This window comes from Myotis nattereri (assembly GCF_964212035.1).
Source record: "Myotis nattereri genome assembly, chromosome: 2".
Taxonomy (NCBI): domain Eukaryota; kingdom Metazoa; phylum Chordata; class Mammalia; order Chiroptera; family Vespertilionidae; genus Myotis; species Myotis nattereri.
In genome coordinates this window covers 111648126-111672582 of record NC_138076.1, presented here as the reverse complement: position 1 = coordinate 111672582, position 24457 = coordinate 111648126, and the positions used below count along the sequence as shown (strand labels likewise).

The window sequence follows — 24457 nt, the reverse complement described above, 5'->3', positions numbered from 1 at the left end:
GAAACATTGATGGGAGAGATACATCGATCAGCTGCCTCCTGCACATCTCCCACTGGGGATGTGCCCACAAGCCAGGTACATGCCCTTGACCGGAATTGAACCTGGGACCCTTCAGTCCGCAGGCCGACGCTCTATCCACTGAGCCAAACCGGTTTTGGCTATCAAAAAATTTCTATATGTGACACAGTACCAGAGTTAAGTTAGGGTTTTTCAAAATGCTGACACTCCGAGCTCAAAAGTTTTGCCATCATTGTCCTAGGTCAACCACTGAGCCACGCTAGCCAGGCAAAAGTATTTTTATTTTTATTTTTTTACTGCTCTTGACTGGGAATCAGAGGTGAGATTTTCTGGTTCATGGGCCAATGCTTAACCCACTGAGCCAAACTGGCCAGGGAACTTTGGGTTATTTTTTTTTAAGAAAGATTCCTATAAGGGTATGATTTACTGGATCAAAGGATAAAAACATATCTAGTTATATATATTTTTGGTAATTTACCCCGAGAAGGATGTTATTGCAGTGTACAGATATATACACTTTAGTGCAACTTTAGCAACTTTGGATATTTTTTTTTTAATTAAATCTTTATTGTTCAGATTATTACATTTGTTCCTCTTTTTTCCCCCCATAACTCCCCTCCTCCCAGTTCCCGCCCCACCCTCCGTCCTCACTCCCCACCCACTGTGCTCATCCATAGATGCACGATTTTTGTCCAGTCTCTTCCCGCATCTCCCACACCCCTTTCCCCCCCAAGAATAGTCAGTCCATTCCCTTTCTATGTCCCTGATTCTATTATGATCACCAGATTATTTATTCACTTGATTCTTAGATTCACTTGTTGATAGATGCATGTTTGCTGTTCATAATTTGTATCTTTACCTTTTTCTTCTTCTTCCTCTTCTTAAAGGATACCTTTCAGCATTTCATATAATACTGGTTTGGTGGTGATGAACTCCTTTAGCTTTTCCTTATCTGTGAAGCTCTTTATCTGACCTTCAGTTCTGAGTGATAGCTTTGCTGGATAAAGTAATCTCGGTTGTAGGTTCTTGGTATTCATCACTTTGAATATTTCTTGCCATTCCCTTCTGGCCTGCATAGTTTCTGTTGAGAAATCAGCTGACAGTCATATGGGTATTCCCTTGTAGGTAACTGAGTTTCTTTCTCTTGCTGCTCTTAAGATTCTCTCTTTGTTTTTTGCTCTTGGCATTTTAATTATGATGTGTCTTGGTGTGGTCCTCTTTGGATTCCTTTTGTTTGAGGTTCTCTGCACTTCCTGGACCTGTAAGTCTATTTCTTTCACCAGGTGGGGGAAGTTTTCTGTCATTATTTCTTCAAATAGGTTTTCAATATCTTGCTCTCTCTCATCTTCTGGCACCCCTATAATTCTGCTGTTGGTACGCTTGAAGCTGTCCCAGAGGCTCCTTACACTATCTTCGTATTTTCGGATTCTTTTTTCATTTTGCTTTTCTGGTTGGGTGTTTTTTGCTTCTTCGCATTTCGAATCTTTGACTTGATTCTTGCGCTCCTCTGGTCTCCTGTTGGGTGTCTGTATAATATTCTTTATTTCAGTCAGTGTATGGGTGTCTGTATAATATTCTTTATTTCAGTCAGTGTATGCTTAATTTCTAGTTGGTTCTTTATCATAACATCGAGCGTCTCATTAGATTTCTTGTAGATCTCATTAAGTTTATCGGCAGTTTCTAGAAACTTATTGAAAGACCTTTAAAGTGTGGTTTTGAGCTCTGTATCCTCCATTTCTGTCATGTTTCTCTGCATTTTTTATGCTGTCTTGGTGCACCCCCTAGTGGTCTTTGTGCGCAGTCTTGTTGTTGTTAAGCCTTGGTTGTAGGTAATACTGGCGGGGATTTGACCTCCAGGCCAACTGACTATGAGAATCAGCTGTGTCTGCAGTGGGAGAACTTCTGTGCTGGATCTCTAGGGCGGTGCTTATCTAGCGTTTGCCTGAGGCTATCCGGCAATGCCTCTGTGTAGGGCTTGGGCGGGGTAGGTCCCAGGGGATCTACAGGGCGGGCTGGAGAGAGCAGTTATGGCTGCTCTCAGTTCTGTCCCTAGGTGCTCTGCCTCACCGAGTCCCAGCAATCGCTGCAAACTTTGGAGAGAAAGCTGCCTTTGAGTTCCGACCGAAGCCAGACAGTCCCGCTTCTCCCGTTTGAGTCTGGGTCCCTAAAGACTCGCCCGGCTCTGGAGCTCAGAGTCTGAAGCTCCCTCCCGATTGAAAACAACAACCGCGCCCTCCGCCGCCAGCCCGCTCCACGCGTACCTCCTCCGCACCTGAGTATTTCACTTCAGCACTGCGCCCCCTCTGAGTCTGGGTATGATATTCTCTTTCCTCCTAGTTGTAGAATTTCCACTCAGCCAGCCTTCCTGTGGTTCTGGATGATGTCCGTTCCGTCTTTTAGGTGTAATTTGAATTGGTTGTTCTAGGCAGCAATCTCTGGCGTTAACCTATGCCGCCATCTTGGTTTCTCGGGAGCAGTGCCGCAACTTTGGATATTAACAAAACTTAAATAATTTAGGTCCTGGACGGGTTGTTTAGTTGGTTAGAATATCGTCCCAGTATGCCAGGAAGTTTGTGGATACAATCCCTGGTCAGGCCACATACTACAAGAATCAACCCAATGAAGGCATAAATAAGTGAAACAACAAATCAGTTTTTTTTCTTTCTCTTTTTCTCTCTCTTCCTCTCTCTCTCGCTCTCTCTCCTTCTCTCTCTCTCTCTCAAATAAATTAAAGCAATTCAGTTAATGTAAAATGGTAGTTTTAAGTTGATATTGTGCCCTACTTAGTATCAGATAATACGCTTATCTGATAATTGCATTGTCCAGTCCTTTGAACTAATTATTATACCAAAGTTACAGGTAAGAAAATGTGAACCGAGAGGTTAAAGCAGCTTTATCAACTGGCACATCTTAAAAGGAGAAGATCCAGTTGTCAGAAAACAAACATTCATGGTCTTTTCTTATTCCTTTTCATGGACAAAAATGTAATGCATATACATATAGTCAGTGGTTCTCAACCTTCCTAATGCTGCGACCCTTTAATACAGTTCCTTATATTGTGGTGACTCCCAATGTCATTGTTACAAATTGAACATAATTAAAGCATAGTGATTAATCACAAAAACAATAATGCAATTATATATGTGTTTTCCAGTGGTCTTAGGCGACCCCTGTGAAAGGGTTGTTCGACCCCCAAAGGGGTCGCGACCCACAGGTTGAGAACCACTGCATATAGTTAAACTTCACAAAGGATATTTTTTCCCATTGATATTTTTTAGAGAGAGAGTTAATTTTTTTTTTTTTTTAAGAGATAGTGGAGCCCTAACCGGTTTTGCTCAGTGGATAGAGCAAAGGCCTGCGGACTCCAGGGTCCCAGGTTCAATTCCAGTCAAGGGCATGTACCATGGTTGCGGGCACATCCCCAGTAGGGAGTGTGCAGGAGGCAGCTGATCGATGTTTCTAACTCTATCCCTCTCCCTTCCTCTCTGTAAAAAAAAAAAAAGAGAGAGAGATGGTGGAAGGGAGGGAGTAGGGGAAGAGGAGGAGAAAAACACCTATGTGAGAGAGACACATCTATTGGTTGCTTCCTGCTCTCACCCTGACTGGGGTCTGGCATTTGATCCTTTGTCTGGGAATCAAACCCACGACCCTTTGGTGCTTGGACTGACGCTCTAACCATTGAGAACATGGACCAGGGTTGTAATGCATATTTTTACATTTATAATTATAATAGAGGCCCGATGCATGAAATTTGTGCAAGAGTAGGCCTTTCTTCCTTGGCTACCAGCACCTGCTTCCCTCTGGCACCCAGGACCCAGGTTTCCCTCACAGCCGTGGCTTCTTCTGGAAAGTCGTCTGCAAGGTTGTCCAGTCTAGTTAGCATACTATGTTTTTACTAGAGGCCCGGTGCACAAAAATTTATGCTTTCGGGGGGGAGCGGGGGATCCCTCGGCCCGGCCTGTGCCCTCTCTCAGTCTGGGACCCCTCGGGAGATAACGACCTGCTGGCTTAGGCCTGCTCCCAGGTGGCAGAGGGCAGGCCTAATCCCTAGGTGCCGCCCCTGGTTGGGTTCAGAGCAGGGCGGATTGGGGAATTGGGGTTCCGCTCCCTGTCATGCACAGAGCAGGGCGTAGCGGGAGGTTGCGATGCCACCCTCAGTCATGCTCAGGGTAGGGCCGATTGGAGGGTTGGGGCACCGCCCCCTGTCACACTCAAGGCAGGGTCGATGGGGAGGTTGTGGCACCACCCCCTGTCACGCAAAGAGCAGGGCCAATCGGGGTTGGGGCGCTGCCCCCTGTCACACACAGAGCAGGGTGGATCAGGGGGTTGAGGTGCCGCCCTCTATCACCCACAGAGCAGAGCCGATCAGGGGGTTGGGGCGCTGCCACTGTCACACTCAGGGCAGTGCTGATGGGGAGGTTATGGCTCTACCCCATCACACACAGAGCAGGGCCTGTGGGGTCGGGGGGTTGGGGCGCCGCCCTCTATCACCCACAGAGCAGGGCCGATCAGGGGGTTGGGGCGCTGCCACTCTCACACTCGGCATGGCCCATTGGGAGGTTATGGCTCTACCCCGTCACACACAGAGCAGGGCCCGTGGTGTTGGGGGGTTGGGGCGCCGCACCCTGTCACACACACAGCCACAGGGCGATCAGGAGGGTGGGGAGCTCCCCCCTATCAGGCACAGAGCAGGGCCGATCAGGGGGTTGGGGTGCCTTCCCCTGTCAGGAACAGAGCAGAGCCAATAGAGAGGTTGTGGCCTCGCCCCCTGTCACACACAGAGCCGCAGGGCGATCAGGGTTTGGGCGGTGCCCCCTGTCATGCTGATCCCGGTGCCGGGAGACCTCGCGGCTCCGCTGATCCCGGTGCTGGGAGGCATATTACCCTTTTACTATATAGAATAGAGGCCTGGTGCATGGGTGGGGGCTGGCTGGTTTGCCCTGAAGGGTGTCCCGGATCAAGGTGGGGGTCCCCACTGGTGTGCCTGGCCAGCCTGGATGAGGGGATGATGGCTGTTTGCAGCTGGTCACACACCCTTCAGGGTGGGGGTCCCCACTGGGGTGCCTGGCCAATCTGGGTGAGGGGCTGAGGGCTGTTTTCAGGCTGGGACTGAAGCTCCCAACTGCTCCTTTTTTTCTTTTCTTTTTTTTGTTTTTGTTCTGAGCCAGCTTTAGCTCAGGCTCCAGCTCTGAGGCCTCCGCTCCTGAAAGGAGGTATCTGGTTTGTTTACATTCTACAATCAAAACTCTGTATCAACTCCAGGTCTGAGATCCCGGCTAGCTGAAAGCTGGTTTCTGGGGTTTTGTTTAGCTTCTATTTTTGTAACTATGTTTCAAACTGCCAGCACAGAGGCCTGCAGCGGCAGGCGGGGAACGTTCGAGTCCTCCGTCACTGAAGCAAGCAAGCTTCATGTTAGTTTCAAGCTGCCTCGCTGGTGGCCGCCATCTTGGCTGGTAGTTAATTTGCATATCACCCTGATTAGCCAATGGGAAGGGTATCGGTCGTATGCTAATTACCATGTTTCTCTTTTATTAGATAGGATTATAGAAATGGTAGGTAGTCTTAAAAACTACAAAAATTACCAAGGTACGATAAATTTTACAGGCTATACTGGATTGACTTTCTTGGATACTTAATGATAGTAGGACATTTTTCTTGGCTTGGAGTATTGAAGAACTAGAGGCCCGGTGCACAAGATTCATGCACGTGTAGGGTCCCCAGGCCCAGCTAGCGATCAGGTGGGATCAGGGCCTGCTTTCATTCTGCGCCACTCCCTGGTGGTCAGTGCATGGGGAAAATTTGCATATTAACCTTTTATTATATAGGCTTTACTCTTAGGAATATAAGTTGATTATATATTTTAGATTTTTCCCACTAAAGTAATTATGTGATAGTTGCGTAGCTCTCAATGTTGGTTGCACAATGGAGTCATCTAAAGAGGTTAAAAAAAAAATACTGATGTCTGGTCCACTTGCCAAGACATTTTCATTTAATTGGTCTGTGGTTAAAAGGTATTTAATGCCGAAACCGGTTTGGCTCGGTGGATAGAGCGTCGGCCTGCGGACTGAAGGGTCCCGGGTTCGATTCCGGTCAAGGGCATGTACCTTGGTTGCGGGCAATCCCCGGTGGGGAGTGTGCAGGAGGCGGCTGGTCGATGTTTCTCTCTTATCGATGTTTCTAACTCTCTATCTCTCTCCTTTCCTTTCTGTAAAAACTCAATAAAATATATTAAAAAAAAAAAGGTATTTAAGTAATTCTAATTAGCAGTTAGTTATGGTTGACAACTAATTGTGTAACTGTTTGAAATCATTTTAGTCATATTTGATATTCTTTAAGATAACTAAGTGTTATCTCATTGGGCATGTTATTAAAATTACCTGGTCCCTATTCCTTATGCCAAGACTGACTTTTCTGAAAGAGTCAAATCTGTTTTTTTAATGTATATTTTTTAAGTTTCCGATTGTTTCTGATTATCCAGGTTTGGGGCACTCGCATTTTGGAAAGAGCTTTGTAATTAGGATAGATTTGGGTGTGTATTCCTGCTGAACTGAGCAGTAGCTGAATGGCTAGAATACATTTATAATCTATTCGAATTATTTTTGGGGAGAGAGGGCATAATACACAATATGTTTCCAATCTATAAGATGACATGATAATATTTACCTTGTTAGGGCTGTGATTCCAGTCCTGTTATGGTTATGATGACAGGGTTATTGTCACATAGAAAGTTAACTGGAACTGTTAATATTATGTAAGTTCTGAATGTAGTGATTTATTACGAAATGTTAAAATTGAAATAATTTATGTTTATTTTAGAAATCCCGGTATCATGATGAGAGACAAGGAAAATAAAAGCAACCAATAATTGTGCCATTCAGAGTATTTCATTATTTTGGTGTTTTTTAGTCTTTGCTTGTATGCACGTATAATTTGGTAAGATATTACAAAGATTTTTACATTTGGAAAGTTAATCCACTACTTCTCAACACAAATACACTTTTTGTTATCTTACATTATTGTGGAACTCCTGTTCTTGATATAGCAAGTATAGTGACAGTGGGATTGGAGTTATTTGTTTATCTTTATTTGTTTATCTTGATCTTGTTCATTCAGCCTTTTTCCTCTTTCAGGAATTCTTTCCTCATTGCCCTTTTTTATAAGACACTGACTTAGTGTAGGAGGAATTTCACACTAATTGTGTTGGGAGAGATGCTTTTTGGGCTTTATGCAGTGTATAACCGCTATACCTACTGTTTGGTGTGGTTCTTACATGCCCTCTGCTGATGTCTCTCAAAGCATCTTTTTGGGTTTTGCACTTGCAACGGAAAATTCTGATTTGTTTAAAAGGTGTAAGTGATATACAGCTATCATTTATTCTGTTTTTAGTATTTTTTAGCCCCTATGTTAAAAATATCTTACCTATTTTAATTTCTGAAGAAAGGATGAATTTTATGATTGTCTTAATACACATGAAGAAACAGGCCCAGGAAGTTTATTAATTTTATTAATTACACAGCTTATAATCTTTAATTATAAGGTTATATAATAAAGACATGAATGAGAATAAATTACTATGAATTTTGCATGAATATGAATAAATTATTATGTATATTGCCCATAATAGTCTTTATGCTCATTGATAAAAAAAGTACAGAAGGCAAGCTAAAATATTAATGGGTAATCAATATTTTATAGATTTAATGAGGCGTCAAGAAGAACTCAGACGCCTGGAAGAACTCAGAAACCAAGAGCTGCAAAAACGGAAGCAGATACAACTGAGGTAAAAAAAATACATTGTAACATAGATGTGAATACACATAGTTCTTGTGTGTTACTAATAAAACATCACCCTCCCAGTGTAAACAAATTGTACAAGTTGGAAAATACAAACAAAATTGTCCATTTTTGACTATACTTAGGGATTTATTCCACAAAGTCGCGTATTTTTTTTTTGTTATTCTTAGGATTTTTTAGCTGGTTATTGACACTTTGATGGCATACACTGTGACTTTTCATATGGCGCCTAGGCATTATTGCATACAATTTATTGTAAGAATGCACTATGATTTACTGCATTTTCTTAGTTTTAATTTTTTGCCTGTGTATGACAATGATATGAATTCCTTTATGCATCTTTGTGCTTCTGAAACACCTTTCCATGTACCTGTAATATTTAATTGTGAAATATGAGGTAAATGTTACTCTTAAAAGTTAAAAATCATAATAATTAGGAAATGTTATGAACAAAGTTATGATAGGTTAAAGCAAACTTAAAATTTGTTTCTGAAAGTACTATAAAAGCGTAGTAAGTTCTTATATAGGAAGTAAGGTGCTCATGGGAAATAAAAAATAAAGAAGAAAGTAAAAAATCTTGAATGAGTGTAAAGTGTCTTCATAGTCTGGGAATAGGTAGTGTTCAGTATACTTTAGTTTATTTTTTCCAACTTTGTACCTGGTTTGTATATATGCTTACATCTTGGAACTACTATGATTTTACTTTAACCTACTTATTCTCAAATTGTAGTACTTGACCAGGCCACACCAGTGTTCTAACTGGGGGAATGGTTAGAAAGTCTGAAACCTCTCCTCATAAACTATAGGGACAGAGCTTTAATAAATTCTGTAAGTCAGCGGTTCTCAGCCTGTGGGTCGCGACCCCTTTTGGGGGTCGAACGACCCTTTCACAGGGGTCGCCTAAGACCATTGGAAAACACATATATAATTACATATTGTTTTTGTGATTAATCACTATGCTTTAATTATGTTCAATTTGTAACAATGAAATTGGGGGTCACCACAACATGAGGAACTGTATTAAAGGGTCTCGGCATTAGGAAGGTTGAGAACCACTGCTCTAAGTGATTCTGGGATTCCCTAAAGCTTCAGAGTCATTATTGTATACAACTCACCACATGAACTCCTTACATGAGAGACCTTTTTTCTGGCTCGCTCTTGTATCTTCTTTTCTTTCTCATGTGAATGTGTTAAAGTCTCTTATACTTTTACAAAGAAAAAGAATGCTCCTCTTCTTTAACAAAAAACCTTGTCTGAATTCAGCTTTCACTTACAGTGATACAGTGGAACCTTTATTCCAGGAGGTTGTTCGAGAAGGGATATTTTCGAAAACTAAAATCATTTTTTCCCATTAGAAATAATATAAGTTGTATTAACTCGTTTCATATCCCAAATGATTCTGTTTAAATGTTTCTATGTACAGTATGTCTAAAGTACTGTTTAATCTTTAAGCAGACACTTATTTTCTTAAATTTATTGAACTACCCCTTTACTAGCCTTAAATAATTTTCAACACTGCTTCCAGGGGTGTCTTTCAGGAGGTCAGTATGAGGCATCTTCGCTTTTTCACATATCATTATTTCTGAAATGCTGTCACTTATTCCCAGTCAACAGTTTTTTTTTACCTCTTTAATTGCTTGTGATCATTGTTTCTTTCACACCCTTAGCAACATTAGCGCTCTTTTTTTTTTTTTTATTAAAGATTTTTTTATTGATTTTTAGAGAGAGACACATCGATGTGATGGGAGAGTAAATCATTGATCGGTTGTCTCCTGCAAGCCCCGAGTCTACAACCTGGGCATGTGCCCTGACTGGGAATGAAACTAGCAACCTGTTGGTGCACTGGCCAGGGCAACATTAACACTTTTTTTTTTTTTGGCTAATATTCACTGGAGGATATTTTTTTTCATTGATTTATTAGAGACGGAAGGGAGGAAGGAGAGAGAGACATCTATTGGTTGCCCCCCTGAATTGGGCTGGGGATTGAACCTGCAACCCAGATAAGTGCCCTTGATTTGGAATTGAACTGATGACCCTCCTGTGGTCAGGCTGATGGCTTAGGCCCACTCCCACTGGACATCCTTAGCACTTCTGCCAGGAGTGGGCAAACTTTTTGACTCGAGGGCCACAATGGGTTCTTAAACTGGACCGGAGGGCCGGAACAAAAGCATCGATGGAGTGTTTGTGTGAACTAATATAAATTCAAAGTAAACATCATTACATAAAAGGGTACGGTCTTTTTTTTTTTTTTTAGTTTTATTCATTTCAAGCGGGCTGTAGTTTGCCCACGGCTGCTCTAACCACTAATCAACACTGTTCAGGGCAATATAAGCATTCTTGATAACCTCCTTATATTTTAAAATTGTGTTAATCTGTCCATTTGGCCAGTAAGAAAAGCAAAAAACAACACTACAAAACAAAAACCCCAAAAGAACAAATATAAAACCCCCCAAAATATTTATAGCACAATTTCCTGAGATGTTAACAAGGAGAGGTTTAGCTCTATATTGACTCACCTAGGCACATTCTCCTTTGTTTTTACTTTTTCATGCTGATGAATCAGCATGAAAGGGGTGTCAGTATACCAAAGTTAACAAAAGACATTTTAACAGGTCCCCCCCCCCCCCCCCCCAAACAACTTGGTCTAGAACCAAATTGTTTGAGATGGGAGATGTTCAAGAACCACGGTATGTATGATTGTTTGACAGCTAGGATTTTTATTTTTTAAAAACAATTTAAACTCATTTAATATGACCATAGTAGTGGTTTTTTTAAAAAAAAATTTATTTTTCAATTACTGTTTACATTCAATATTATTAGATTAGTTTCAGGTGAACAGCAATAGTGGTTAGACCTAACAATCATGCTTTACAAAGAGTTCCTCCTATATTTCAGTACCTACCTGGTACTATATAGTTATTGCAGTACTATTGATTATATTTATTATGCTGTGTTATACATCCCTATGATTCTTTTTATTTTATTATTTTTTAATCCTCCCCCAAGTATATGCTTTTCATTGATTTTTACAGGGAGAAGGGAGAGAGAGGAACAGATTGGTTACCTCCTATATGTGCCCCAACTGGAGTTTGAACCGGAAACCTGGGTATGTGCTATGACTTGGAATCAAACCTGTGACCCTTTGGTGCATGGATGATGCTCCAACCAACTGAGCAACACTGGCCAGGGCCCCATGACTATTTTGTAACTACCAATTCGTACTTATTAATCCATTCACCTTTTTCACCCAGTCCCCCACCATCCCTCCCTTCTGGCAGTTATTAGTGTTTTCTCTGAATCTATGAATCTGTTTCAATTTTGTTTGTTTATTTTGTTCTTTAGCTTCCACATATAAGTGAACTCATATTGTGTTTGTTTTTCTCTGACTCACGTATTCACTTAGCGTAATACCCTCCAGGCTCACCATGCTTGACAGCTAGGCTTTTAAAATTAGTACCCTACCCTTCATGTGCTGAAAAAATAAAAAATTAAAACCAAAGAGAATTTTGGAGAACCCAAAATAGAGTACAAACCTAACAAATGGCCTAACTAGTGTTGCTCAGTGGTTGAGCATTGACCTATGAAGGCCAGGGCACATGCCTGCATTGTGGATTCGATCCCCAGTAGGGGGTGTGCAGGAGGCAGCCAGTCAATGATTCTCATCATTGATTTTCTATCTCTCTCACCCTTTCCCTTTCCCTCTGAAATCACAACAAAAAAGAAGACAAACATAACAAATGTACCTAACTATATTTCCACTGGAAAATATCACACTGAAAGCAGGTGGGAAAGAAAATAAGGAATCTAAATAACTTTGGAAAACAGTATCTTGATTGGATACTATAGGCCAATGACAAAAAGAACAATATAATGTAGTTGGTGTTTTTCACTGAGATGATGTGTTAGCAATTCTGAAACTACTTTATTTGTATGTTTGTTTTATCTTTATTTAGGTCTTTAATGAGAATAAATGTATATTTATAAATTGAACACATGAGTAAATATAGATAATGAGACCCAGGTTTCTCAGTGTTGGAGAACGAAAAGAGCAGGGCTAAAATTAAAATGATCTTCTGTCATATTAGGATCAGAGGTGTCAGTTTGAATTTTGTAGTATTTAATTTAGACAAATACAGAAATATAGATCTGTGTATATGTTGGTGTCCAGGTGCATTCATTATTTTATGGTTCTATCTTGAAGCAGTGATGCCTCAGAAACGGTGGGCCCATCTAGTGCCCAGATTTTTGTTTCAAAACACCTTTCTCTATCTGTAGCCGTTTTGGCTCAGTGGATAGAGCGTCAGCCCATGGACTGAAGGGTCCTGGTTTTGATTCCGGTCTAGGGCATGTACCTTGGTTGCATGTACCTCGGCTGGACATGCACTGAAGGCAACCAATTGATATTTCTCTCTCACAATGATGTTTCTCTCTTAGTATCTCCCCCTCCCTTTCACTCTCTCTGAAAATCAATGGAAAAATTACCTCAGTGAGGATTAACTTTCTTTCTTTCTTTACTTTTTTTTTTTATCTTCACCTGAGAACATATTGAGAGAAAGAGAGAGAGAAACATCGTTGTTGTGAGAAACATTGATTGGTTGCCTTCTGCACCTTCAACCCAGGTATGTTTCTTGACTGGGAAGCAAAGGCAACCTTTCAGTATGAAGGACGAAGCTAAACCAACTGAGCCACTCTTGAGGGCTGGCTAGGACTGAAAAGCTTAAGATGAGCCTGGAACCTTTTTGCCAACTAGCAAGAATATAATAAAAAAAGGATGGGATGTGCCCCGGCTCGTGCCTCAGTTGGTTGGGCATCGTACCAAGCACCAAAAGTTTGCTGATTCCATTCCTGGTCAGGGCACATGCTCTGGTTGTGGGCTCAGTCCCTGGTAGGGGGCATATAGGAGGCAGCCAATTGATGCTCTTTCACATAAATCTCTCTCTCTCTCTCTCTCTCTCTCTCTCTCTCTCTCTCTCTCTCTCTCTCTCTCTCCCTCTCTCTCCCCCTCCCTCCCTCCCTCCCTCCCTCCCTCCCTCCCTCTCTAAAAATCAATAAAAAGCCTTTTTTTAAAAAGAATAAAAAGGTTAGGACATGTTGAAAAGAACACGAGCCAAATTGAAGGAGACCCAAATGGCCAAAGTTAGCACAGTTTCAACAACAAAGTAAAAAATGGTAATGTTATATTAAAAAAAATTTTTTTTTAATTTACTGATTTGAGGGAGAGTCAGGGAGGGAGGGAAAGAGAGAGAGAGAGAAAGCATCGATTTGTTTTTGTACTTATTTATGCATTCATTGGTTGATTTCGTGTATGTGCCCTGACCAGAAATAGAACCTTGGCATATCTGTATGATGCTCTAAACAAATGAGGTACCCTGACAGGTCTGATAATGTTAGATTTTTTTAAAAAAATATATATTTTTATTGATTTTTCACAGAGAGGAAGGGAGAGAGAGAGAGAGTTAGAAACATCGATGAGAGAGAAACATCGATCAGCTGCCTTCTGCACATCTCCCACTGGGGATGTGCCCGCAACCCAGGTACATGCCCTTGACCGGAATCGAACCTGGGACCTTTCAGCCCACAGGCCGATGCTCTATCCACTGAGCCAAACCGGTTTCGGCAATGTTAGATTTTAAGCTGTAGAATAAATACCTGTGAATTCATATGATAGGAGTAAATGAATGAATGAATACATGGAGGAGATTGGGTGGCACCTTTTTTCAGTAAAATTCCAATTAATAAAGGCAGAAGGAATGAGAAAATCACCAGTGGACAAATACTGCAGTGATGATTGTTACTCATAAAGTCTCATGATGGGTGCTAAAGCTGTTATGCAAAACTTGAGAAACAAGATTTGCATCGTCTGAAATTTGTATTATGTACATATCGAAAAATAGTAAACTTAGAGTGGAGAAACCTAGCAGAACCACCATTACCGAGTGTTAAAGTTTAAGTCATCTGTAATAAGACATTGGCACCAAGACCCCTTGATATCATGCACTTAGAAGAATAGTGTCATTTCGAGGAAAAAAGGGGACATATGTGATACTTTAAACAATAAAGAATTATTTAAAAGAAAAAAGAATAGTGTCATTTCTGTGGTTTTCTTAACAAAAATGTATAACCTCATGCTAGTCATGAGAAAACATAAGACAAACTCAAATTGAAGAACATTATACAAAATAATCAGTTTTCTTTAAAAATGCCATGTTTATGAAAGATAAAAAGTGAACTGTTTTACAGACTGGCTGAGACTAATGAGAGGAAATAATTTGCAATGTGGGCTTCTCGATAGGGTCTTGGAACAGAAGAAGGGGACACTAATGGAGAAACAGGTGAAATTTGAATAAGATCTGTAGTATAACTGTAGTATTATACCAATGTTAATTCCTGGTTTTCACAATTGTATCATGGTTATGTAAAATATTAGCATTAGGGAATACTGTATGAGGGATATGTAGGAATTCTGTACTATTTTTGCAGCTTTTCTGTAAGTTTAAAATTAGAAATAAGAGGAGGGGGGAAGTACCCTAGGTATTGGGGGTTCTGTGGGGAACAAAAGACAAATTCTGCTACTTTGGAACTTAGATAGGAGGGAGGCACATATAAATTGGAATTATCAGATCATTAAAAAGCAAGTCAAGTACACAGACCTAGTATGGAGTACTTATTGAAATTTTTAATAGGTTACTTATTTCATAATAGGTGAAATATTCGTTGCTTGACATGAGTTTTCTATGTATATGGTTATTTTTCATTGAATGGTTTTTTCATTAATCTTAATATGCAAAGATTTATCATATTCAACCTGAAATTCAGATAACTGTATACTAATAGTAAAATTATATCAGCCCTGGCCAGTTTTTGTTCAGTGGTTAGAGTGTGGTCTGTGGACTGAGGGGTCTTGGGTTAGATTCGGTTAAGGGTACCTACTTTGGTTGCACAGCCCCTTCCACTCTCTCTAAAAAATCAATGGATCAATGAAAAAAATATCCTCAGGTGACGGTTAACCAAAAAAAAAAAAAAAAAAAAATCAAAAATCTTTATAGTGAGATGATAATTTGATGGATAATCTTGGTGCTTGGTTACATTCTAGTTAGATAAGTGCAGTGACAAATGTATTAACATGCTTACCCTGTGCCTGGTGGTGGGGAGTTTCTTTTGTAATTACTGTGATAATACTGATTTAAGAATCTGAACAACTTTTCTTAAAATCATTAGTTTTGAAGCATATGTCAAGGGAAGGGAAAAAATTATTGTGTTTGGGAAGTTAATTTCATGCTAATAATACTTGTAAGACAAAGCAAATCTAATTAATAGCAATAAAACTGCAGAAATTTATCTGACCAGACTGCTACCATATAAGCAGTGTTATTTAGGACCTAGCTGGGTAGCTATCTGGTTAGTGTCACCCCTATATACCAAGATTGAGGGTTCAATCCCTGGTCAGGGCACATACAAGAATCAACCAGTGAATGCATAAATTAATAAGTGGAACAACAAAAATTGATGTTTCTGGAGGGGCAATGGAGGGATAAGGACACATATGTAACACCTTAATAAAAAAAAAAAATTGGTGTTTCTTTTTCTGTCTCTCTTTTCCCTGTTGTTTGCTTATTTAAAAAAAAAAAATTTTATTGCTATTTAGAAAGAGAGGAAGGGAGCGGGGAGAGAGAGAAACATTGATCTGCTGCCTCCTGCATGCCTCCTACCAGAGTTAGAGCCCGCAACCCTGGCATGTGCCCTGACTGGGAATTAAACTGGCAACCTTTCAGTGCATGGGAGGATGCCCAACCAATTGAGCTGCACTGACCAGAGGATATAAACTTTTTCATACCCTCTTTTCTGCTCATACAAAATGATTTTTAAAGTAGCAATAGACCCAACTGGTGTGGCTCAGTGGTTGAGCATCAACCTATGAAACGGAGGTCATGGTTTGAATCCTGGTCAGGGCATGTGTCCGGGTTGTGGGCTTCATCCCCAGTGGGGGGGAGTGCAGGAGGCAGCTAATTTTCTTTCATTGATGTTTCTGTCTTTTCCTATGCCTCCCTCTCTGAAATCAATAAAAATATATTAAAAAGAAAAAAACAGCAATAGGAGTACTCTTCTAGTCCTAGCCGGTTTTGCTCAATGGATAGAGCATCAATCAACCCAAGGACTAAAGGGTCCCAGGTTTGATTCTGGTCAAGGGCACATACTTCGATTGCAGGCTTGATCCCTGGCCCTGGTTAAGACACGTGCCAGAGGCAACCAATCGATATATCTAACTTGGATGTTCTCTCTCTCTCTCTCTCTCTCTCTCTCTCTCTCTCTCTCTCTCTCTCTCTCTCTCTTTCTGTCTCTGTCCTTTCCTCCCACCCCCTCCCTCCCACTGTCTCTACAAATCAATTGAAAAATATCTCAGGTGAAGATTAACAACAACAATAAATAGGAGTGTTGTTCTTGTACTTGCTCATTTTTCTGACAATACCTTAGACATTCACTCATGTCTATAAATGCAAATTTACCTCTTTTAACAGTTGTGTTCTTGGCATTGGGGAACCATAGTTGTCCCCCATTTATAATTGACTAGTGGCCCGGTGCACAAATTCATGCACATCGAAAGGAAATTACTTAGAAGAAATATTTTAATATCACTATTCGCCCTTTCTCTATAATAGAAGTGTCAACCAAATTTCATGATAGACAATGACATTTGGAAACACATGTGCGATTGGCGCCTGCAAGAGCTTTATCTGTATCATGCATGTGCTAGTCAACTTAGCCTTTTATAGATATAGAACAAACTTGCTAATTAATTAGGCCTGGTTTCTGATTTAGCTAAACATTTTCCAGCCAAGTGAAGCCCCTCAATTTCTCTTTCAGGTAATTGTCAGCAACACAGCAGTAAATATCAACACGAAGCAGATTATTATTGTAGATCATGCAGGGAGAACAAAGGGTGAAATATTTAATTGCAGCAGTGTTTGACTATATTCTGAAGTCATTTTCAAGGGCCACCATTTCTTACTTCTTTTCAGTTGGGTCAAGTTTCTGAGCTTTCTAAATCTCCGTTTTCCGGCTAATGAAAAGAAAATAGGATTCCATCGAGTCCCTTATCTACCTACTCCAAGTCTTCTGTGAGGATCAAATGAGATGAGGCACAGGAAAATGCTTCACAGACATTTGGTTACAGTATGAAGTGTTTTCCACCTGGCTATAAAGCAAATCGTATTCCTGGGCTGCAGAAACTGCAAGGAGGCTAGTTGTTGCTAAGGAGAGGAAGCCGTTCGTTGCTATGTGACGTCATTACCCAGACAGAGGGAAGGATACTTAGCATATTGGCATTTTATGTATATAGATTGTGTTTGCCACCTTTGCCACAGTGTGTGTGTGTGTATATGCATATAGACACCCTTGCATACTTGTGCAGTTATTTCTGTTTAGTTTACTGGGAATGGACTTGCACATTTAAAATTATCTTATGTATGTAATACAAACTGACCCTCAACAAGGTCATTGTTATAATTCCAAAGACCAAAAAAACTGAAAACCCAAAGCCTTTTCATCTAACATCATGTGATAGGATCTGAGTCTATTGTATGGAAAAAACCAGACCTGCACTTACGATTTTAGTAATGTCCAAGCTTTTCTTTTTTTAAATCCTCACCCAAGGATATTTTTCCATTGATTTTTTATTTTTATTTTTTGAGAGAATGTAAGAGAGAGGGAAAGACAGAAATACTGATGTGAGAAAAAAACATCGATTGGTCGCCTCCTGTACCAGCCCCAACCAGGTCCCACTTATGTGCCCTTGACCTGAATCGAGCTGGGACCCTTTGCTCTGCAGGCCAATGCTCTGTCCACTGAGACAAGCCGGCTAGGGCCTGTCCAACCTTTTCTATGTCCACAGAATGAATTTTCATTTTACTGCAGAAATAATGATGTGGTTGATTATTAGGTCTTGTCTCAGATTCCACTGGGGATATAATAATATTATATTAATCCTTTTCAAAATCGGAAAAACTCAGTTTAAAACACATGTGGCCTTAAGAATTTTTGAATACGGGAAATTTTATCTGTACTTATGTACATTGTCAGCAGTATATGAATACAAAGCTATTTTCTTTTTTTAAATTTTATTTTTCAATTATAGTTTACTTTCAACAATGTTTTATATTTCTGTTGTACAGCATAATGGTTAGACAGTCATACTTTACATAGTGATCTCAATATTTTTAGTACCCACCTGGCACTATACATAGTTATTACAATATTATTTACTATATTTTCTACCTGTATTTCACATCTCCGTCACTGTTTTGTAACTACCAGTTTGTAGTTCTTAATTCCTTCACTTTTTTTTACCCAGCCCTCCACCCCACTTCCCCTTTATCTGTTGTTGTTTGTATTTATGAACCTGTTTCAATTTTGTTCTTGAGATTCCACATATAAGCAAGATCATGTGGTATTTGAAAGTATTTTCTTAACAGTAAATTTTTTTAAAAATACATTTTATTGATTTTTTACAGAGAGGAAGGGAGAGGGATAGAGAGTTAGAAACATCGAAGAGAGAGAAACATCGATCAGCTGCCTCCTGCACACTCCCTACTGGGGATGTGCCCACAACCAAGGTACATGCCCTTGACCGGAATCGAACCTGGGACCGTTGAGTCCGCAGGCTGCTGCTCTATCCACTGAGCCAAACCGGTTAGGGCTTAACAGTAAAATTTATGAGTGTGTTAATGTCCAAGAAATGGATTAGCCAATTTACTTGAATATTCAATTTACTTCAGTAGAGTTTTATATAGGGAACATTATTCTCAAAATAATTCAGATTTTGCTTGAAATCCCTTATGAACATTGTCTTGTTACTTGCATGTGGTCTGACATGAAGTACTAACAGCCATTTTTTTCTGCTGATTGTGGAAGATTTCACCATTTCTTTTAGATCTTTGACTTGTACAACAAACAACAACTAAATTTCTTGCATTTTGAGCCGAAACCGGTTTGGCTCAGTGGATAGAGTGTCGGCCTGCGGACTGAAAGGTCCCAGGTTCGATTCCTGTCAAGGGCATGTACTTGGGTTGCGGGCACATCCCCAGTAGATGTGCAGGAGGCAGCTGATTGATGTTTCTCTCTCATCGATGTTTCTAATTCTCTATCTCTCTGCAAAAAATCAATAAAATATATTAAAAAAATAAAATAAATTTCTTGCATTTTGAATATTACAGTCAGTGTAGAAAGGTGCTTATAAGAGTAACCTCGAGCCCTGGTTGGTGTGGCTCACTTGGTTGAGTGTTGTCTAGTGCACTGAGAGGTTGTGATGTTAATTCCCGGTCAGGATGCGTGCCCAAGTTGGGGGCTCTATCCCCAGTAGGGGGTTTGCAGGATGCAGGTAGTTGATGTTTCTATTTCTCCCCATCAGTCTAAAATCAATAAAAACATTTTAAAAATAAAAGAGTAACCTGGAAAATGAGACCTACTTAGGGGACATCAGTGTTAATATAGTCTTTACTATTTTTTAAAAAAATGTGTTTTTGAATTATTTTTTATAGAGAGAGGAAGGGAAAGGGAGGGAGAGAGAGATATAAAAATTGATGGGTACTTCCTACACAACTCCCACCAGGGATCAAGCCCGCAACCCAGGCATGTGTTCTGACTGGCAATCTGGTGGTGCATGGGATGACCCTCAACCTACTGACCCATACCAGCTAGACTAGTCTTTACTATTTAAATTACTTTTTTCGCTTGGCCACTGTTGCTCAGTGGTTTAGTGTTGATCTAGGAACCAGGAGATCACATTTCGATTCCCAGTCAGGGCAGATACCTGGGTTGCAGCCTATGCAGGAGGCAGTCGATCAATGATTCTCTCTCATCATTGATGTTTCTATTTCTCCTTCTTTCTTTCTCTCTGAAATTAAAAATATATATGTATTTTTTGTTTTTAGGTGGAGGGTATCTGTATTTGAGTTTGATGTAAATGTCAGTGTAATATGAGTCTATTACTTTACTGTTACTTTGTAGGATTTTATCTTAATTCTGTATAATAAAAGGCTAATGGGCTAATCAACCGAATGGCAGAACGACCGGTTGCTATGACTTGCACTGACCACCAGGGGGCAGATACTTAACGCAGGAGCTGCCCTGTGGTGGTCAGTGTGCTCCCACAGGGGCAGCGTAGTGGCGTGGCAGAAGTGCTAAGGATGTCCAGTGGGAGTGGGCCTAAGCCATCAGATATCCCCCCAAGGGCTCCTGGTCTGCGAGAGGGCCCAGGAGGGCTAAGGGGACCCCCCCCCCAGTGCATAAATTTTGTGCCCTGGGCCTCTAGTCATATTATAACTAACTAGAGGCCCTGCGCACAGATTCGTGCATCAGTGGGGTCCCTCAGCCTGGCATGAAGCGACACGCGGCTGGGGAGGAGCCCAGGCTGGGCACCACACTGATCCTGCTCATCCCAGCCACACTCTACCTGCCTCCACTGCCACTTGGTAGCTCATTGCTGCGGAGACGGGAAAGGGTTGTTTCGCCGCAGCTGCACTCACAAGCCGTGAGCCCGGCATCTGGCATCCGGTGGTCAGCTGAGCAGTGATCCTGTTGTGGGAGCACACTGACCACCAGGGGGCAGCTCCTGCATTGAGCATCTTTCCCTTGGTGGTCAGTGAACGTCATAGCGACCTATTGTTCCGTTGCTTAGGCATACACACACACACACACACACACACACACACACACGAGGCCGGGTGCATGAAATTCCTGCACTGGGGTGGGGGTTCGTCCCTCAGCCCGGCCTACGCCCTCTTGCAGTCTGGGACCCCTTGTTCCTTACTGCTTGCTGCTCCTTACTGCTCGGCTCGCTGCTCCTTAGTACTGCCGCGGAGGCAGGAGAGGCTCCCACCGCCGCCACTGCACTCACCAGCCGTGAACCCGGCTTCTGGCTGAGCAGCCCTCCCCCCATGGGAGCACACTGACCACCAGGGGGCAGCTTCTGCATTGAGGGTCTGCCCCCTGGTGGCCAGTGCGCATCATAGCGACCAGTCGTTCTGGTCATTATGCCGTAAAGGTCGCTTAGGCTTTTATTTTGTGTGTGTGTGTGTGTGTGTGTGTGTGTGTGTGTGTGTGTTAGGGGCATAAATTAGTGCACCTTGAAAGAACTGGGCTACGAGGCTGCCATGGTCACAGGGGCAGGTCTTGGCCCATCCTCCGCACCCCCACCCAACCCCTCCTGCAGCAGCCCGTCTGCCGACAGCCCCGCTCCTGCCATTGTCGCTCCCACGAGCTGTTGGCACTGGCCCTGGTTGCAGCTGCTGATGGTGTGGAGCAATTCGGGCCTGCGCCAGCAGTGGGTGCAAGTGGGGCCGGCAGCGTCAGTGGGTGCCAGTGGCAGCTGCTTCCTCGATTGCCCCTGAGGAGCAGGGGGAGGTGGAGAAGCCCTCGGTCATTTGGGACCGGCACCGGGCACCGGCAGCGGGTGCGAGCGGTGGCTCTGGCACTGGCAGTAGGTGCCAGCGGGACTGGTGCTGGTGGGAGTGCGGCGTACGGGAGCAAATAATTTTCAGTAACCACCAGAGGCTCGCCCTGATGACAGCAAATGGCATCTTTTTTTTTTAAAATATATTTTATTGGTTTTTTACAGAGAGGAAGGGAGAGAGATAAGAGTGTTAGAAACATTGATGAGAGAGAAACATCGATCAGCTGCCTCCTGCACATCTCCTACTGGGGATGTGCCTGCAACCAAGGTACATGCCCTTGACCGGAATCAAACCTGGGACCTTTCAGTCTGCAGGCCGATGCTCTATCCACTGAGCCAACCCGGTTTCAGCAGCAACTGGCATCTTGCCTTGTTCACCCACTCCACCATCCCGCCGTGGCCAATGCCTGCCATATTCCGCGCTATGCTGCCCACGCCTGCCATGTTCCGCGTGTGCCCCCCGGTGGTCAGTGCACATCATAGGGACCAGTTTGCTCGCTCTGCTTTTGGTCTATTTGCATATTTGCCTTTTATTATATAGGATAGGATTACTAATTTAATAGTAATCCTGCACATATATGTGGTTTTATTTTTACTTTCCCCTTAATGGTTCACTATACTTGTAGGACAGAGGCTGACAAACATTTTTGGGAAAAGGGATAGATAGCAAGTACAATTTTAGGCCTTGCAGGTCATATGGTCTGTCTTGCTACTTATCCTGAGGTATCCATAGACAGTAAATTCTTGTTCTATGAAACTTAATTTACAAAACTGGTGTGGGCTGTCCCTTGCTACACTAGAATTTCTCAGTGGTTTGTTGAAATGGGGATGGGAGAGTTTAAGACCTCCTTCTATATGTAATAGAAATTTTGTCTAGGCAGTACAGTTCTTTGCACTGGCTTACATAGGGGGGACAGATTCTGAGTGTCTGTGGGAACTTTGCTATGGCAGTAATTGATCCCTGGCTTTTCTTTTTAAACAGCACTATAGTACGTATTTGAGTATTTGGGCTCTGAATTTTTTTTTTACTGTAAGCATTTAATGTTACTGGTTATATGTTGTTACCTTTTGGAATTATTCTAATTAAGTTACTTTATATTTTTGGTTTATTTGATTTATTAAAGATTTAGAGCAAAATAGAGGGAAGGTAAATCTGCTAAACCATTCATTGTTGACAAATTTGACAGTGTATTTTGCATAAATGATTTTTTTAAACCTGAAATAAAATACCTGATTATGACTTACAAAGCAAACATGCTGAAGTTTTTATTTAAATATCTTTTAGACATGAAGAAGAGCATCGTCGTCGTGAGGAAGAAATGATTCGACACAGAGAACAGGAGGAACTGAGGCGACAGCAAGAGGGCTTTAAGCCAAATTATATGGAAAATGTAAGTAAAATACTAGTTAATTAAAATTATTTTTTGTTGTCAGGTGGATTATGTATGTTGAGAATTCTTTAGGGATTGCTTTATATATTAATATATTTTCTAATCTTTCTAAATTTGTCATGCTTTTGTGTGTTAAATGATTTTTTTAAACCTCTTTCAGGTAGGAAATTAAAATTAGTTTCTGAAGGTATTCATTTTTTATGAAATATGTTAATTTTTCTTCAGTTTTACCTTATTTATTAAAAATATATGTTACTAAATTAGAAGTCTTTATAAATCCATCTCCACTTGACTGATTTTCATTATTTAATGATAATAAAAATTCTTTACTTTGGAAGATTTTAGATATTGTAAAAGTAGATTCGCATGTGTTCATCACCCAAACATAATAGTTACCAACAGCTGGCTGATCTTTTTCTTCATCTTCAAGTATACCCACTTTCCCCCATTATTTTATATAAAATTCCCAACTTCAAATGATTTTACTCATCCATATTTTAATATGTATTTTGAAATGATAAGGTTGAAGGTATATTTTCATTAATTTTTAGAAAGAGAAAAATAAATTGGTTGTCTCCAGTATGGGCTCTGGCCGGGCATTGAACCTCGCACATGACCACTGAGCCACACCTGGCCAGGGCAGGACTCTGTTTGAAAATATCCTTATGTCTTAATAATTATTCTTTTTTTTAAAGTATGTTTTTATTGAATTTTGAGAGAGAGAGAGAGAGAGAGAGAGAGAGAGAGAGAGACATTGATGAAAGAGAAACATCATTGATCCGGCTGTCTCATGCATGCCCCATACTGGGGATCGAGCCCTCAAACTTGGCATGTGCCCTGACCAGGAATCAAGCCTGTGACCTCTTGTTTTATGGGTCTACTATGCTCAATTGCTGAACCACACTGGCAGGGCAAAAAATGGTCAGTTCTTTAATATTAACTAATAAATGCCTAAATTTGCCCAGGCCTTTAAGGTTTTGGTTGTTTTTTTTTTAGACAATTGGTTTTTTAAATTGTCTGATAAATCACATCATTTTAGTTCATATGTTTTTCTCTTATTTTTATGTTTTTCCTTTTTATTTTTTTTAGTCCTCACTGGAGGATATATTTATTGATTTGAGAGAGAGAGAAACATTAGTCGCCTCTCTTATGTACCCCTGCGGGGGATTGAACTTGAGTTCTAGGTATGTGCCCTGTTCGAAATGAAGTTTGCGACCTTTTGGGTGTATGGGACTATGCCCCAACCAACAGAGCCATCCGACCGAAGCATTTTTTTCCGAATGTTATTGTATACATTATCTCCCATCGTGAATTTTGTTGAATGTTTTATTGCAGTGTGTTTAACAAGTTTCTTTTTTTCTGAATTTCTCATAAAGTGGAGTTAATTCCAAAGAGATGATCTGACTAGAGTGGTTATTTTGGGGAGGCAAAATTCTAGGGCAAACAAGGATACCTCAACTGTGTTAAAATTCACAAGTTCTTAATGATAAATAACAGAATCTCATTGTTTACATTATTTGAATGCCAGCTTACTTCATTCTGAAAAATATTTACTATTTTTTTTCTCTCTAGCTGTTTAAAAGCCATGGTTCTTTAATAAGTTTTTGAAGCTAAACGTATTCACGTCATTGTTGCCCTTTTTTCTGACCTTCTTTGTTCCTGTTTTTCTGACCCCAGAACATTTTTATTTTTTTAATGTTTTTATTTTATTTTATTGACTTGAGTGAGAGAGAGAGAATCATTGATTTGAGAAAGAATCATTGATTGCTTGCCTCCCATATTCATCCCTCCTGGCGATCAAACCAGC

The 24457-nt window shown here is 40.9% G+C and overlaps 1 protein-coding gene across 7 annotated transcripts in view; it reads left to right on the top strand.

The window, feature by feature from the left end:
* The window catches only part of PSPC1 (paraspeckle component 1), a 133508-nt gene that overhangs the window by 34267 nt on the left and 74784 nt on the right, over positions 1 to 24457 (top strand). For all 7 annotated transcript variants that reach the window (XR_013995547.1, XR_013995548.1, XR_013995549.1 and 4 more), the window contains exons 5-6: positions 7714 to 7798; positions 22545 to 22650. Coding sequence is in view for 1 of the 7 variants with exons in the window: in XM_081083590.1 (XP_080939716.1) it covers positions 7714 to 7798; positions 22545 to 22650 (191 nt within the window). In the remaining 6 variants the exon portion in view is untranslated. The remainder of the gene's footprint in view (positions 1 to 7713; positions 7799 to 22544; positions 22651 to 24457) is intronic.